The 17029-nt window shown below is 37.3% G+C and overlaps 1 protein-coding gene across 4 annotated transcripts in view; it reads left to right on the plus strand.

Annotated features, from left to right (window-relative positions):
- The window catches only part of MAP2K4 (mitogen-activated protein kinase kinase 4), a 110327-nt gene that overhangs the window by 32104 nt on the left and 61194 nt on the right, over window positions 1-17029 (plus strand). For 3 of the 4 annotated variants that reach the window (XM_081115820.1, XM_081115822.1, XM_081115821.1), the window contains one exon: window positions 1052-1154. The exons of the other annotated variant lie outside the window; for it this stretch is intronic. In XM_081115820.1, coding sequence (XP_080971946.1) covers window positions 1052-1154 — 103 coding nt within the window. The remainder of the gene's footprint in view (window positions 1-1051; window positions 1155-17029) is intronic. 4 annotated transcript variants of the gene reach the window in all.

The raw sequence follows: 17029 nt of genomic DNA on the forward strand, positions 1-17029 counted from the left end.
ATACATCTTTTGAATCTACAGAGGTGGGAAAGTGTCTGGATTGCAGAGATGTTGTTTGAGTAGGTAGATATATATATAATAAACTATGAAGAGTGAATGCTGGAAAAAAGTGTCCTTAAAATGTAATGAAACCAAGATGGGCTTAAAAATGCTTCAAAACCCAACTCTGTTACAAAGGTTCCACATACTAGAATCCTAAAGAAATGCCTTATAAGACTTACTGACATAGAATGAAATATGGTCAGTGGCTAAATCATGTTACAAAATGGTACTATGGTCTGATTTTGTTGTAGAGAAAAAAATAATGTCTGTCTGTATAGACAGTAGTTTGCAATAGGCAATGATTAGTTTGGGGTAATTGGACTTTTAAGTGTATATAAATATTTTTAAAAACCCTATATATTTTATAGGTGTATATATAATATATATTTTCTGTTTTATCTTTTCTGAATTTTCTGGCTTTTTGTAATGGACGTGCTTTGCTTGTTTAATATAAAATATTGGTATCTTCTTCCTTCCCAAAGAAATTGCTCCAAGTAGATGAATATTTGGTATTCCTTTGTTATTAATTTGAAGTTGACTCTACCATGATATTTTCAGCCCATTGTGGTTGTGAATGCTTCAGGTTCTACACTCAGTTATTTATATTACATTTGAGGGAAAATGATTTTTATTAAACTAAGGCATTAAAGTGTAACACTGAAAAGGTAGTAATTTAGCATTTTTCAATATAATGGCTGAGGTAAATGATTTTTATGGTGGTATTTTCATTTGCAAAAGTTAGCGTCTCTGAAGAACATAAACTTGATGTTCTGAGCATTGTTTTCTGTTTTACTGGAGCATAGTGAGTGATTTATGGATAGTAACAACTTTAGATCATTTTTATTTACTTTTTCTTAATTCTGGAAATTCTTTGTTGCCTTTTAAAATACTATATTTACTGTATGTTAAAGCAAAATTTTCTGCCTTTTGGTATGAATTTCTTATGCCCTCAGAATAGTACCTGTTTTATAGTACTTGAAACTTTTACTTTTTATTTGTTATTTCTTAGGTAAACGCAAAGCACTGAAGTTGAATTTTGCAAATCCACCTTTCAAATCTACAGCAAGGTTTACTCTGAATCCCAATCCTACCGGAGTTCAAAACCCACACATGTGAGTATTTCTGTAACCAAGTAAAAGGCTCAATTCAAGCAAAGGTTTTGAAAGTTAATGTATTTTATGGATTTTTTCTGAGTTGAGGGATTGGTATTTCCATTATTTTTATGGGCCATTTGAAATATTACCATTTGAACTTAAATAGAAAGCTATTGGTGCTGTAGTTTGAAGTAGGTAAACACAGTTTTCCTTTTTAAAGTTTAAGGAAAAATAGCTAAAGATTCAGATATATTTATATCTTTTTAATTTCTCTCTCACTGAACTGAGAATATTGCTCATGCCTTTCATTCTAGATTTCCAGTTAAATTGTAAGTGGTATTTAGGAAACTTAATTCTTTCCTGTAGATCTGTACTAATCATCCCCACTGACTGGGTGACAGACTAGATTGCTGTTCTTAACAAACTGACTTCCTCTGAGATTTCCATGTCACAGTAAATTGAAGCTGTGTGTACATATCAGTGTACAGGTGTCAGTGATTATTCTTAAAATTTGTTCCCTGAATATTTTTATTGAAAAATAGATACTGTGTTATAACATCTCACTGAAATTGTTAGAAACATCTGTTAATTTAAATAATATCTTCAGAATAATATTTTACAGAAACCTTTGATTGAATTGAAGTGATGTATTAATAGATAATGCCTTCCCCGCACCCAAAAACCTGTCGTGAACAGAGTCAAAAGTAGTGGGTTTACGTTTTATATTCATGTCCATAAAAATAATTTTCACCCACTTCTGATATTGAGAACTATAAAGCAAGTGGTGAAAGGTATGGTTAAAAAAACTGTCAGAATAAATTATTTTATAGTTTTTAATAATTTCTCAACAATTTGTATTCACACCTTATTAGTCTACAAGTATATTTATTCTTCCCAAAGAGACACATTTATTGCTGTTTTCTCATCTTTTGATGTTAGGTGTGCATTGTAACAGATTGGTAGAAGGAAGGGTGTCTTCAGTGGGAATACTGAAGATACTTTACTGTTACAGTAGCAGCCTAGAAGGGAGTAATGTGTGTTCATGTGTATCTGCTCTTACACTTTCACCTATGACCTAAGGGAATGAAAGAGATTTTAAAAGAAAGCTGGAGGGACAGTTTATTTGACTGGGAATAGTGTCTTCCAATTTAATTAGACTGATGCTCATAATGGGATTTTGTCAGAGCTCAGCCTGGAGTCCCAACCTTTTTACCTTCTGAAACATCAAGTGGGGGTATAGTATTGAGGAAGGAAACTCTTAGTACTTCTCAATTAGTCAGAGCCTCAGCAGCAAGGAAACACTCTCAGAAGAATTTCCTTCCTCCTTTCCTAGAAGTTTTAGTGAAAGCTGTTATAAAACTAATTGTTGAACATAGTCTATTTATCTTGATTGCTAGCTGAACATATATTTGAAGTCTAAGAAGGAAAGGTTATGCGATAATCACCAAACTTAAGAGAGATTTCTTCGTCTCTTTTTTTAAAGCCCTTTTGGACAAAGACAAAGACAGCCTGACTTATATTAGAACTGGAAAAACAGTCACATAGATTGGAACTCTCTTCCCTCAAGAGTTTCTTCATGTATAGGGAATTCATGGACAAAAATCTTTCTTTCTTTTTTTTTAAATTAACAGTAAACAGTAAAAAGGGTGAAAAAAAGCTTTCTTCTAAAATTCAGCTCAATGTTTTTTTGTTTTTTGTTAAACCTACTTCGTAGTAATCCTATAACCAGCTAGGTTTCTTATCCTTTGTCTCTTCCCAGCAGGTGTTAAAAGTTTGAGAGGGCAACGTAGTAGGCCTTTTTGGTAGGATCTCTAGAATTTGATTTTGGTGTGTAAAATTTTAGACCCAGACTTTGTGTGAATTTTATTACTGCACTGGTTTATTATCTGGATCTGAGTAGCAACTTCCTGCTTAGATATTGGTCAAAGACAACTGTGTCACTACTTAGAGCAGCGTGTCTCCTGTGTCCTCCCACCCCTTTCGGTGAAGGAGTCGTTTTGTGTTCTTACTCTGAATTGTGTCCTGTCAGGCACTAAAACTACTGGAGGCTACTGTTTAGGGTAAGTAGTTTGCAATTAGAAAATATAACTTGCAGTTTTTGGGGGCTTTGAGAAAGACATCTCTGTACTATTTATATGTGTTTCCTCTTAAAATTTCCTTCAACTTTAGTTACAGATATAAATAGAAAACTTTTTCATGAATTTAGGGAAAGATAAGATTAACTATAAGCAACTAATGATATTAAGATATGTCCAGGGAACAAGTTTCAGATCATTTGGCATTTGATGCCTCCTGGCTGCAGTGTTCTGTAAAAGATTAAAAAAAGAAAAAGGAAAAAAAAAAAGGCTGTCCTTATTTTCTGTGAACCAACAGCTTAAATAAGTTTTAAGAACTGGTAGTTGACTATAGCAGTTCAGAAGTAAGGTGTAAGGTAGTACAGATTGAATGGCAAATGAATGGTGCAGCAGGGGTAAGATCACTTTAGATAAACAACTTGGTGAAAAGTTTTACAAAGGGAACAAGATTTGAACTGGATTTTGAAAGACAAGTAGAGAATAGGTGGGCATAGATGGGTGGAGAGAAGGGGGCATGGCATTGTGGTGAGTGTGAGTACAAGGTAAGTTTTGGGCACCATGTGTAGATCTATGTAATTGTAGCAGAGGTGTTACGTATGTATTACCTCTTTCTATCTCTCACTGGAAACTTAGAATTTTTTCTTTATTCTTGGTATTCTGTAATTATGTGAGGATGTGCTGAGGTTCGGATCATCTTTCTCTGTGTACTCTGGCTGGGGCTGGTTTTCCTAGGATGTTGGATTTCTTGAATTCCCTGGGCCTCTGACTTTTCTTTCATATTTTCCATCTCTTTGTGTTTTTTGCTCTGTATCCTAGGAGATTACTTTTATATTGTGATTCTAATTTAGGATACTGTATTTTGATTTTAATTTCTATGAGTTGATTGTGGCTTTTTCTTCATACCTTATTCTTAATTTATAAGTGTAAAATCTGGAATTTTAAAGTCTTTTCTGTCCTCTAGGTCACTTATTTCCTCAGAGGTCAGTGTTTCTTTTATCCTTGTTGCTCTGCTTTGGGTTAGGTCTTCCCCACACTGCCTTATAATTCTTGATTGTCCCTAGATGGTTGAGGGTGAGGAAATTAGAAAGCCGATTGGAAACTGTGGTTACTGATGGTCGACTGGTGAGCTTGACTTTAGTTTCCTGTGAAAGATTTGAGAGCTGGCAGTCAGGCCCTGAGTATTCTAGATGCCAGAGTAATAGTAGGACCACATTTGCCCTAGGAAGCCTAGTTCTTCCCAAATAGTGTGTTTGTTTTCTTTAGAGACATGCTCTTTCATTATTATTTTCAGGGGAGGGTAGAGAGGAAGGAGGAGCTGACTGGACCCTTCTACAAAGGTTTTTAATGAACTCATCTGTTTCTAGGCCTCCATGCCTTCCAGCTGTGATCTCCTCTAAGGTTCTGTTTGGACTGTTTATCTCTCATCTCTGCTGTATGCTCCCTCCCACCATGTGTATGGGCTGTAGTTTTCTTTATTACTGTTTTTTAAAAATCTTTTGTTATGGAAAGTTGCAAATATATACAAAACTAGAGAGTGGTAGGTGAATCTGTATATATTTATCAGTCAGCGTTAGCAGTGTCAGCAGCTAATGCAGCCAATATTGTTTTTATCTGTTCCTCCATTCCCTCCCCCCCCTTAGTTTTAACCAAATTTCAGACCTGTTATTCCATCTATTCATATTTCAAGGTGTATTTCTAAAAGACAAGGACCCCTTTTTAAAAACATAATCACAATATGCCATTATTACATTCAGTAGAATGAATAAATCTTGACTATCATCAAATAAGTACATTACTTCAGTTTTTATTTTTTCTTGAATAGTTTGAAGCAGGATCTAAACAAGGTCCTGCCTGCAGCTGGCTGATAAGTCTGAAACTATAGAGTCCTGTCTCGTGGAATTGATCAGTTTTACTTTGTTTAGACATTTTGTCTGCTTTCAGGCATTCAGAAAATTTGTTTAAATCTGTTTTTCATTACTTTCTTTTTTGGGGGGAAAAAATCGTTCTTTTTATGTATGTCCTTGGAGAGTAGAGAGAGAACCTGAACAGGAAACCTTTGATTTTAATTGCCATTGGTTAAAATTATTATAAACATTTCCAAAATATAAAAAAATGAGTTTATAGAGACTCTGACATCTACTCCCTGGGTGTAATAGATGTTAACATTTGCCCCTTGGCTCTTTAAGTGAAGCTTAAGCTGTAAAACTAAAGAGTAAAAGGAAAAATGCAAGGAAAATGTATGGCTGCCTTTTAAATTTCCACCAGAATTGGCTTATCTATGCACTGTAGTCTTTTTAATACCCAGGGGTATTTTACAAATGTGACAGGCTTGTGCTAAAGTCAGGTTCTCTATATAACTTGACATGAGCAGTAAGTAGCAGATATTCTGTTACATTCTATGCTTCCCTCATGCTGAAAATGTGTGAATGATCTCAGTGTACTGAGCCATTTAGAATGCACCAAGTACAATTGTTACTCTGAGAGAACAGCCCCTTTATCTTCACAGCGTCTCAGATCCATCCAGAAGAAACGCTGGCTTAAAAGCTAGCACAGGGAATGAGGAACGATGCACACTGGTACATTTTGGGGCGTAAGCTAAACAATTAGGAACCATATGTTCTGGGTTTGTTGAGACCAAGAGGATCTCTAGTATCTCCTTTATCTTTATTGCATTTGAGCAGAAAAAGGCTCAGTTGTGCTACAAAGCATCTAGGATGTTTTAAAGCCCCCCAGTTACTACTCATCAGTATTCTTCATTCCACGGTGAGCCTTCTCAGTAGAGCTCTATCTTAAAACTTGAACAGTAATTATAAATTATCTAGGCACTTATTGCAGGTTAAATTGTGGGAACTTTATCTTTTAAATGCTATTGTCTTCGATTAACTGTTTTAGTTAATTTTGGAGTCCTGGTTTCCGTCCCAGTATCATCACTATTTCTGTGTTACTTACCTCTGATCTCCATTCAGGCCTTGAATTAGAATAGTGACTTTCATTGTTTTGTATGGTGAGTTAGAAGAGAAGGAGTTGGAATGTGTGTGTGTGTGTGTGTGAGAGAGAGAGAGAGAGAGAGAGAGAGAGAGAGAGAGAGAATTGATCCAGTTGTGTGCTACTTTCTTCAAATAAAATCTCTTTCATAAGCTTCACAGGCTAAGTGTTGTGAGGGGGGAGAGGCTCTGTAGTCTCGTGTACCCTCATTCCCCAAGGTTCCGAGGACATCTCTGGTTGATTCCTAAGCGTGAAAGCCACTAGTATACATGAGCTTAAAAGGTTTTTTATTTTTTCATCTTTGAAAATTTTTAACAGTCTCAGTAATTTGTAATTTTTACAGTGGAGCGCTTTCTACAGTGGAGGGCTTTCTACAGTGGAGCGCTTTTGTAAAATGACAGCAATGGTACAAATGTTTATAAGTACAAATTACTACCCCCAAATTTAAAACATCGAAGGTGTTAAGTATTATGGAATAATCTTTTTATTTTTGACTGGTTTAGATGCACTGCTGCATTTTTCTTACTGTGGCAAAACATACATAACATAAACCTAATCATTTCTAAGTGTACTGCTCAGTGGCGTTAAGTACATTCACATTGTTTTGGGTCTGTCACTACCATCTATCTTCAGAACTCTGTCATTTCTCAGACTGAAACTCTGTATCCATTACACTAACTCTTCATTCCTCCTTCCTGCCATTCTGCTTTCTGTCTGAGTATGGTTACTCTAGGTATCGCACATAAGTGGCTGTACAATATTTTGTGTCTGGCTTATTTTACTCAACATAATATTTTTATACTCCATCTGTGTTGCAGTACATGTCAGAATTTCATTTTTAATGCCGAATAATAATGTATTGTATGTGTATATGACATTTTGGTTATCATTAATCTTTGATGGACATTTGAGTGTTAAATCTTTTGAGTGTAGTGAGTAATACTGCTGTGTGAGAGAGTTTTTAAAGCTTGCATACTGTACTTCTTAAAGTCCAGAGGTATTTACTCTTTTTTTCAGTCCCACATTCCACTTCAGTGCGCCTGCCAGCTGTGGTACATTCCCTTAAGTGAGAGATTCATGGAGGAGTGATTCTCTGCAGAGGGATTAACTGATTACCAGTCTGTGTGGCCCCTCACTCCTGGGGATTCACTAGTATCATTCTCCTTGAACTGGATGTAAACATCCTATAAATAGGCTAGGTATTGAGTGAAAATTCTGGAATGTTTATTTAAAGAAATTAATGATAAATACTGTTGAGTTGCTTGTCTACTAAAAATGAATTTACTTTTGGTGTTTTAAGTCATCTGTGTTCTTGAATCAGAGACTTAGGCAGCCATTTAAAAGATTGCCCTGGTTCTTTAACCTATAGTCCTGCAAGGTTCTCTTTAAAGAAATATCTGGTTTCTTTGCTTTTCAATGAGGTTTCCAACTGTTTCTAATCAGGCAGCAAGCTTTTAAGTTCTGATTTAGTTTAGAATATTATAGAGGTCCTTCTTTGGTGTAGGCATGTTTCTGGAAACTTTTATCTGTTAATAAGGAATTACACTATTTGAAGGAAACATCATGTATTTTTAGGTTATTCTTTTTTTATTATCATTTACAAATGAGTCAGAGTATGATTACATTACTGTTCTTGAGCAAGTTTGTTTTCCCCAGAGTCAATAGTTGTCTCATTTAATGGCTCATTGTGAATCTTCTCTCAGCATGATTTTTGTTTTGTTTTATTTTGCCTTGATTTTAGAGTTGTTTCTCCATCTGTGCTCTTGCTGTAATCTGGATTAGTTGTACTTTTAGGCCTGCATCATTGCTGGTGCCCTTGTTTAGTGAACGCATCTCATGATTTTGATTCCCTGCTTCTGAGAGTTCAAGTGTTTTTTTGTGTGAGGTGAGGTTTTTTGTTTTCCCCCACATTTTGAGGGAGTATAGCCCTCCCCCCCCACACACACACAGTGAGTCAACAAAAAGTTGATTGGAAGCTTTGTGATTTGGCTAGTGGGAGTCACAGTGAAGTGGAGAGGTGCCCGATTTTTCCCTTTGGAAGATTTCCAAATGTTAGTATCAGTTCTTTTTTTCTTTTCTTTTGGGCAAATCTTTTTTTTTTCCCTCCTAAGAGGAAAAAAAAAGGATCTCCTTTAACAGTGAGAAGTGGGTTAGCCTGGATTGCTGAGAGAAGGATTATATGCCAGGCTAATAATTCTGCAGCAGATGAAGGTAAAGGAGGCTAGGCATGGTTCTATTGTATAGACTTTGACTTATTCCACCTACATTTTTTCTTTTTGCCTGATGCCTTTCTTGTAGTTTGTCCAGAATATATAGCCTTGGGTCACCTTCTGAGGCAGAGAAGGGATCATTCCCTGGTTGGGGAAAGTAGGGATTTACTTACTCCTTATGTAGAATTTTAATAATGCCTTTGGCTTTAACCCCCACCCGTTACCCTTAAGCGATGCTTCCCATTCTGGAACTTTTCTGGGTTTCTGTAATACAAATCAGTTTACTGTTTTTGCTATTCCCTGTTGCAGGGAGTTTTAGTTTCACCATTCTCTACCTTGCTAAATCTGTTACTGCTTGTTCCTTTACTTTTGATCTTCCGAAAATGTGTTGCTATTTCTTACCTAGTGTGGTTTCCCCAGTCTTTTTTGTATTGTGAGTTCATATATTTAAACATTTTTTCTGATGTTTTATTGGGGTTTCAGAAGTGAGGGGAGACCAATGCATGTTTATATGGACATCTCTTCATTAAGTGGGCTTTTAAAATTAAGGTTCTTGACATAAGGTTTATGTCAGGCATTATACACTTTTCCTATAACTGATCATTTAAACATTTGTGTGTGTGTGTTTTTTAATATATCTTTATTGATTTCAGAGAGAGGAAAGGAGAGAGAGAGATAGAAACATCAAAGATGAGAGAGTCGTCATTGACCGGCTGCCTTCTGCATGCCCCTGACTGGGGATCGAGCCCGCAACCCTGGCATGTTCCTTGACCGGGAATCGAACCCCGATCACCTGGATCCTAGGTCGATGCTCAACCACTGAGCCACGCCCGGCTGGGCTAAATATTTGTTTCTTAATTTAGGGATTTAAAGAAAAGAAATGGGCATGAATTAAAGTCATTTGAGGGAAATTATCGATTCTGAATGAATCAGAAAGAAATAGAAAGTGTGATGGTATTGTTCCTAAATATTTAAATGCCTAGGCAAGGCATAAACACAGAATCATTACAAAGAGTAATAACATTAAGGACTAGGAAAGGAAGAGCAAATGAAATCTAAGGTAAGTAGAAGAAAGGAACTAAAGATAACAGAAAGCAATGAAATAGAAAATGGACAAGTAGTAGAGAAAGTCAATAACTTCAAAGGTATTTTTTTGAAAGATCAATAAAAGTGAAGAACCCCTAACAAGACAGATCAAAAAAAAGAAGAGCCCAAGTTATCACTGTCAAGAATAACAGAGAGAATATCACTACAGATCCCACAGACAACAAAAGCATAATAAGGAAATATAGTAAATAACTCATGCCAATAAATTTAGTAACCTGAATGATACAGACATTCCTTGAAAAACATAAATAATAAAAACTGACCCAAGAAGAAATAGAAGATCTGACTATCCCTATATCTGTTAAAAAATCGAACTTGTAAGGAAAAGCTTTCACACAAAGGAAACTTGGGACCACACGTGGTTTTGCTAATAAATCTTACAAACATTAAAAGAAATAAGACTAAGCTTCCACAATTTTCTTTTTTTTTTTAAAAAAAAAATAGAAGGGTAGGGGCTGGGCGTGGCTCAGTGGTTGAGTATCGACCTAGGATCCAGGAGATAGGGGTTTTATTCCTGGTCAGGGCACATGCCCGGGTTGTGGGCTAGGCAGAGCCGATCAGTGACTCATCATTTCTGTTTCAATCTCTCTCTCTCCCCTTCCTTTCCTCTCTCTGGAATCAATAAAGATATGTTTCAAAAAAAAAAAAAAGGGGGAGTAGGGAACACTGCCCAACTCATTTTATGAGGGCATCATAACCCTGATATAAAAACTAGACAAGGACATTATAAAAAGAATACTACAGACCACTACCCCTCATGAACATACGCTTGAAAATTTTCAACAAAATAATATATATATAGTGTGTGTGTGTGTGTGTGTGTGTGTAATTTTGTTTTTTCTATTCACACCATTATACACCCGCTGGAATGGGTAAATTTTACAAGACCACACAATATATTGGCAAGAATATGGTATAACTGGAATTTTCATACATTATTGGGATAGTAAAAAATGGTACAACCACTTTAGAAAATTCTGATAGTTTCTTACAAAGTTAAACCTACATCCACTCCGTTACTCAGCAGTTCTACCCCTTGTTACTCCTTGTTCTTTACACAGGATGAAACCATCCTCAGAAAGATTTTCATATGAATGTTCATAAACACTTTATTTGTAGTAGCCCCCAAACAAGAAACAACCCAGATGTCCAATGATGGAAGGATGGATAAAACTGTGGTACAGTCATCCCTTGGTATCTGGGGGGATTAGTCTAGGACCCCTGCAGATAACCTAAATCTGTGGATGCGCTCATATATATATATACCTTATATAAAATAGTATAGAATCTGCGTATCATCTACACACATCTCCCATGTACTTTAAGTCATCTTTAGATTAATTATAATAGCTAACAATGTAAATGCTATGTAAGTAGTTACACTGTATTGTTTAGGGAGTAATGACAGGGACAAAAGGTCTGGGCATGTTCAGTGCAGACACGACCATCATAGGCCTAACTACTTAGTACATGTCAGCAACAATGCAGCTTTTTAAAAAAAAATTTGGATATGTGGTTGGATCCATGGATGAGGAACTTGCAGATATAGATGGCCAGCTGTATATTATTCAATGAAATAGTCCTCAACAGTAAAAAACAACCAAGTACTGATGCCCACAATCACATTGATGAATCTCCAAAAATGCTGAGCAGAAGCCAGGCACAAGAGAACACGCTGCTTGATTCTATCCACATGAAATTCTAAAGTAGACAAAACTAATCTATGGTGATCAAAGTCAGAACTGTGTTTGTCTAGGAGGGGTCTGATAAGAATGGCACAAGAGAGCTTTCTGGGGTGATGGGATGTTCTGCATCTTGTTAAGTTATAATGTATAAGTTATATGCATCTCTCACCTCATCCCACTGTATAGTTATGATCTGTGCATTTCACGATATGAAAATGATGGGTATATGATTTACTCTCCCCAACAGTACTTGTGGCCTTTCGTCCCTGTTCTCAAAGCACAGTGTGCTTCAACAGTCAAGTGATAAGTATGTGGACACTGTGTTTTTATGGAACTCGGCCCTTACGCCTGTAGGACAGTGTTGTGACATATTTGGCTTCTGCACATTTGATTTCCCTTGTCATTATGTTAGAAAGAAACCTAGAATAAAATTCTTAAGAAGTTTATCAAGTATCTTTTTAGAGTTAATCCAGAGCATCTGTCAAATCACATCAGGTATGGTATGCTCCTCAGTAGTTGGATTCTCCTGGAGAAAGTGTGGGACATACTGTCTTTATTGTGCTTTTATTTAAAAAGAACATTCACTAGTCTTTTTAGCCTCCCACCCCCCCTACAGAAAATTATAAAGAAGAAAACCAAAATGGCCCATAATTTTTTCATTCAGATAGTTCATGTTACCCTTTATAAAATGAGTAATACATGCTTCTGGTAAGAGAACTCAATGGTACAGAAAGTTATAAAATAAAAAGTAAGCTTCATGCCCTTAATATTTCTCTCTGAAGATAAAACACTATAAGTATAATAGGTCCTTGCAGAAAAACTTGTTCAAATATTAAAACATATAATAATTTGTGTAAATTCTTGGAAGTAATTATACAGAAGGCAATTTTATTGTATGCTTTGTAGCGTGATATTTCTCACTTAGTACAGCTTGAAGGTACTTCGAAATTTCCATTACCCTGTTCTTACATTATACAGGTGCATTATATACTTACCTAGTTTACTGATAACCATTAGATCATTTTCATTTTTTTAATTAAAAACAATCTTTTAAAGAACAACTCTGTGCTGGTGAAATGTATTTTTTTTTTTTTAATTATTAAAAAATGTTTAATCCTTCACAGAGTGCCAGTTTTTGATCCTTCTATCTAAGGAGACTGTGGAAGTGGCTGTCTCTTCTCAACCTTGACACTATTGACATTTTAGGCTGGATAATTCTTTGTTGTGAGGGCTGTCCTGTGCATTATAGGATGTTTAGCAGCATCTCTGGACTCTACCCACTAGATGCCAGTAGCACTCTCCTCCCCCAGTTGTAATCACCAAAATTGTCTCCAGACATTGTCAAATGACCCTTGAAGTGCAAAATTGTCCGCGGTTGCGGACCACTGGTACAGAGAGCATTGCAGGTTCACACAGGCGATTACTGCTGCCTCTCTCCTGACTGAGGAGCTGCCAAAGTCCTCAGGTATAAGAGGTGTGTTCCTCCTTATCTTGAGATTTGAGTGGATGCCAAAAAAAGGAGAGTTTGGGGAATGGAATAGGGTATCTCAGAGTCCAGAGAGTTTATCAACACTTTTTGAGCAACTGGTAACTGTCAGAAACCAAAGCAACTCAATACACTTTCTTTCATGCACTCAGCAAGTGTTTGTTGAATACTAACCTCTACGAAGTACTGTGGTGGGTATAGGGTATTTCATGTTTAAAAAAAGAAATGTGATTGCTACTTCATGAAGATTAAGGCTTAGAGGTAGACAGATGCAGGAGTTCCCAAAATATATAGCGGTATCATATTATTTTCCATATGAACATCTCTAAACTACTTTTGCCCACCCCTGTATATTTTTTTCAAATTATATTTTATATATGATTATAAATAGTATATATACTATTGAAGGAAAAGAACCAGGTGCGATGAGAGAATGAAAGAGGAGTCTGGTTTAGAGTGGGGATGCTAGGAGGTAGTCTCCTGTGCAGGTTTTTAGTGGATTTGAGGAAGGGACTGACCGATAAAATGCCCCAGGTGGAGGGAATAGCATGTCTTTGAAGTTGCAGGATGACAAAGTGGGAAAAAGTCAGCTTTTCACAGAACTGAGCGAATGGCAGTTTGATTAGAGAACGATTGAATGAGGAGGATAGTGGATTTAAAACAGGCGTGGAGAGATAGTCATGGGCCAGATAACGTATGACCTTGTAGATGAGGACTTGGGATGACATCTGAAGTGCTGCGGGAAGGGCCAGGGGTGGGCTGGGAACAGGTGAGTGACCTGATTTGATTTGTATTGTAAAGTGGTGGTTCTGACTGCTGTGGGGAGTATGTATTGGAAGGAAGCAGACATGGAATTAGGGAGTCCTAGTAAGGTTGTGGTTATGCAGCTGAAACATAATGGGTGACAGCTTGATCATAGGCTGATGACAGGGGAGGCAGAGGGAAATGGACAGATTTCAAAGAAATTTTGAAAGTTGCATTAACAAAAATTGATACTGTTTTGAATGTGGATGGGGAAGAGGGGAAGGTGTTCTTAGTGACTTCCCGACTTCTGGGTGGGCTGGTGGGCTCAGTTTCCGTTCAGGAGATGGGGACCCTGGGAGTGCAGAACAGGAGTTTGGCTTCCCGAAGGAGAGGGTCTGGACTGGAGGTTAGAGGTTGAGAGTTGTCAGCACGTAGGTGATAGCATTGTCTAGGGAGAGAGCGTATCTTGTTGAGAATTGGATCCAGGGGTCAGCCCCCAGGAAACACTTCGAGGTTGGATAGAAGAGGAGCAGCAGGCCAAGACAGGGAAGACGCTTGAGAGGTAGGAAGGAAATTAGAGGGTGCGATGCCATCTAAGCCAAGCACTGTCTCAAAGGGCAGGAGGTTGGGGGTGGCCAGCTGTGTCGGATGCACTGAGGATATACCAGGAAGGCTGCTTTGTTGGGGTGCCTCCTGGGGTCCACTTTGAACTATTCTGACTTATGTACTTGGGGGAAGGGATTTTAGCTACCAGTGGAGATTGGGGCTCAAACAGGGAAAGGATCTTAAGAAAACTTATCTGTTCGTTTGGGCAGCTTCCCTGACTTTTTCTATAGGAAACACAGCCCAGAAATGCTATCATCATGGTAAGCTCTGAGTACAGCTGATACCCCTCAGCTCTCAGAGAATGTGCAGCAGGATGCAAGCACGATGTTTATCTTACTCTCTCTAATATCACTCTTTTCCTTGGTGATAGAAATGCTTTCTACTTCCTAAATCTGTACTGCTTCGGAATGCTGCAGATTTGTATAATTAATACTTTCTGTTCACTGAATATGGACATCAGAATTTGAAAATTTATATTTGGAGTGTTTGAGCAATTTTTCTAGACATCTTTCTTTTTTCAGTTCTTTTTCCTTTTGCGTTACCTTACATCTTAGCAGATACTCATTTTGTTAGTAGTGCCAGGAAGCAGGCAGTTTCCATGGCAACTGGCAGACTGAGTTTACTGTGGAAATTTCCGGAATTAATAGAGCTGCATTGCAGAAGGATGCATAAAGCAGTATTCATCTTCAGAGCCTACCAGAATGGACACTGAAGAACAGTTGCAGTGGTGTGCAGGGTATGTTACATTTATTTTCCTGTCTAAGGAGGATTGCTAGTTATCTATCTGTCTATCTCTATGTGGTGAGAAGAATAAAAGAGCTTGAGGCACTTTAGTGTATGCTGGCTTGATAAAATCAAGGGTGCTTAGGGAAAAATCTGGGGAGAAACGTGTGAGAGCATTTCTGGGAAATCAGGATCAAGATGAAGTAGGAGAACGAGGCAGTGAAATAGGAGAAAACACTTCAGATTGATTAAATAAAGGGTTCTCCTGGATGGTGGTTCTAGATACAACTTCTTTATCTCATATTTATATATTAAAGGAAAATTAGCAGGCATTGGAAAGTTTGAGGAATCAAGTTCTCATGTCTAGAAGGAAGAAATCTGTTAAAAGTAATTAGCTCTTGCTGAAAGACAGAGATAGGAAAGAAGGAGCCTGGCTGCCACCTTAATATACACATTTACCTGATAGGATTAGGGAAGGGATACCAGACCTTTCCATTCCCTGTTGATTGCTAGGAGATATTAAGAAAAAGCTTGAAATGTACCTTGAGATTAAATTCTAGAAATAAAATGATAGGGTTTGGGTGGATAATTGAAGTTTCTTGTCTTTCAGATCTGATGATAAATTTGAAAGAGAAAGGGTAAAAAATGAGTAGATATAATTTAGATATGTCATTTAGATGACAATGTCATTTAGATCATGTGATCAGCAAATTGTAGCTCAGGAACCAAATGTGGACATCTGCCAGTTTTTGTAAATAAAGTTTTATTGGAACATGGTCACACCCATTTGGTTACATAGTTGCAACAAAGACTTGTATGGCTGTAAACTATTTAATATCTCTCCCTTTACAGAAAAATTTTGGTGACTTCCTGTTTAGGTGGTGTATTGGATTCCTAGAGCTGCCAACAAATTAACACAGACTTGATGGGTTCAACAACAGAAATTTATTCTCTCACAGTGCTGGAGGCTGGAAATCAGAAATCAAGGTGTTGGCAGGGACTCGCTTCTTCTGAGGGCTCTAGAGGAGGAGGCTTCCTTTCTTCTTTCAGCTCTAGTTGCTCCTGGTGTTCCTTGGTGGTAGCAGAATCCCAGTTGCTGCCTCCAGCCTCTTTTGGCCTTCTTCCTTGTGTCTCTCTTTGCTCTGTCTTCTCCTTGACTGTCTCCTATATCATAAGGGTATTTGTCATTATATTTAGAGTCTACCCTAATCTACAATGACCTTTTTTTGAGACCCTTATCTTAATTATATCTTTAAAGATAAGCACACCTCTGAGGTCCCATGTGACCTATCTTTTGTTGGGGGGGTACAATTTCACCCTCTGCACATGGTATTGAAGACTTGCTTTTAGCTTTTTAGACCACATTCTATGTTAAGAGTAGCTAGCTCCTGGCAAGTTTCCTTTGAAACCTGTGAAGAATATATTCTCAGCAATAGATTTGTTGACCTGTTATGGAAGCTATTAAATTCACTTTTAAAGGACAGGATGATACAGGCATAGCTAAAAATCATAGAAGACAGCCTCTGTGATGCAAACATAAGTAGCAGGGTAGGGGTAGTACTAGAATATTCACAGGAAAACAGCATAAAATATTCACAGGAAAGTGATGAAGAGCAGTGTTGAGTCTAACACTTCCTGTTTTCATTAGTATCTCAACTTCCACTCATCCAAAACAACAAAGTGAATTTGGAATTTTAATGAAAGATAGTTGGCACCAAAACAAGATTCAGAGTTTTGAGGGGATAGACTCATGACTAGATTATGACAATGGTAAACATTTATATATAATTTATATATATATATATATGATTCAAAATAAGTAGGTTTATAAATGCATGGAGGAGTGGCAATGCAGAATGTGCACAGTGGTGTATAGGGCTGTGAGTCTGAGACTTAACTCTGGTTGGAGAACCTTTGTGTCATTTGTTATGGGAGTACATAGACTCACAGACTATTCGCCTATGCTGGAGAGGTCTGTGCTGTGCTCTTAGTGGACACATTTGTAGGCCATAGTAACAGTAGTAGATATCTATCCTTGCATCCCTTGGAAGTTTCATTTAGCATATTTGAGTATATTTGGAAATGTCTAAGAAGTGGTATGTGCCCATGGCAAAGAATCAAATAGTAGACGTGGGATTCCGGTGTGGATGCTGGAGCTGCAGGAAAACCCTCTTCATTCTGTAATTTGAGGGATCCTAACATAATGCCTATATCCTCACCTGTGTAGCTTAAAATGAAACCTGATTTAGATTTATGGAGATAATCATTAGAA

The sequence above is a fragment of the Miniopterus schreibersii genome (genome assembly GCF_964146895.1).
Source record: "Miniopterus schreibersii genome assembly, chromosome: 16".
NCBI classification, from domain to species: domain Eukaryota; kingdom Metazoa; phylum Chordata; class Mammalia; order Chiroptera; family Miniopteridae; genus Miniopterus; species Miniopterus schreibersii.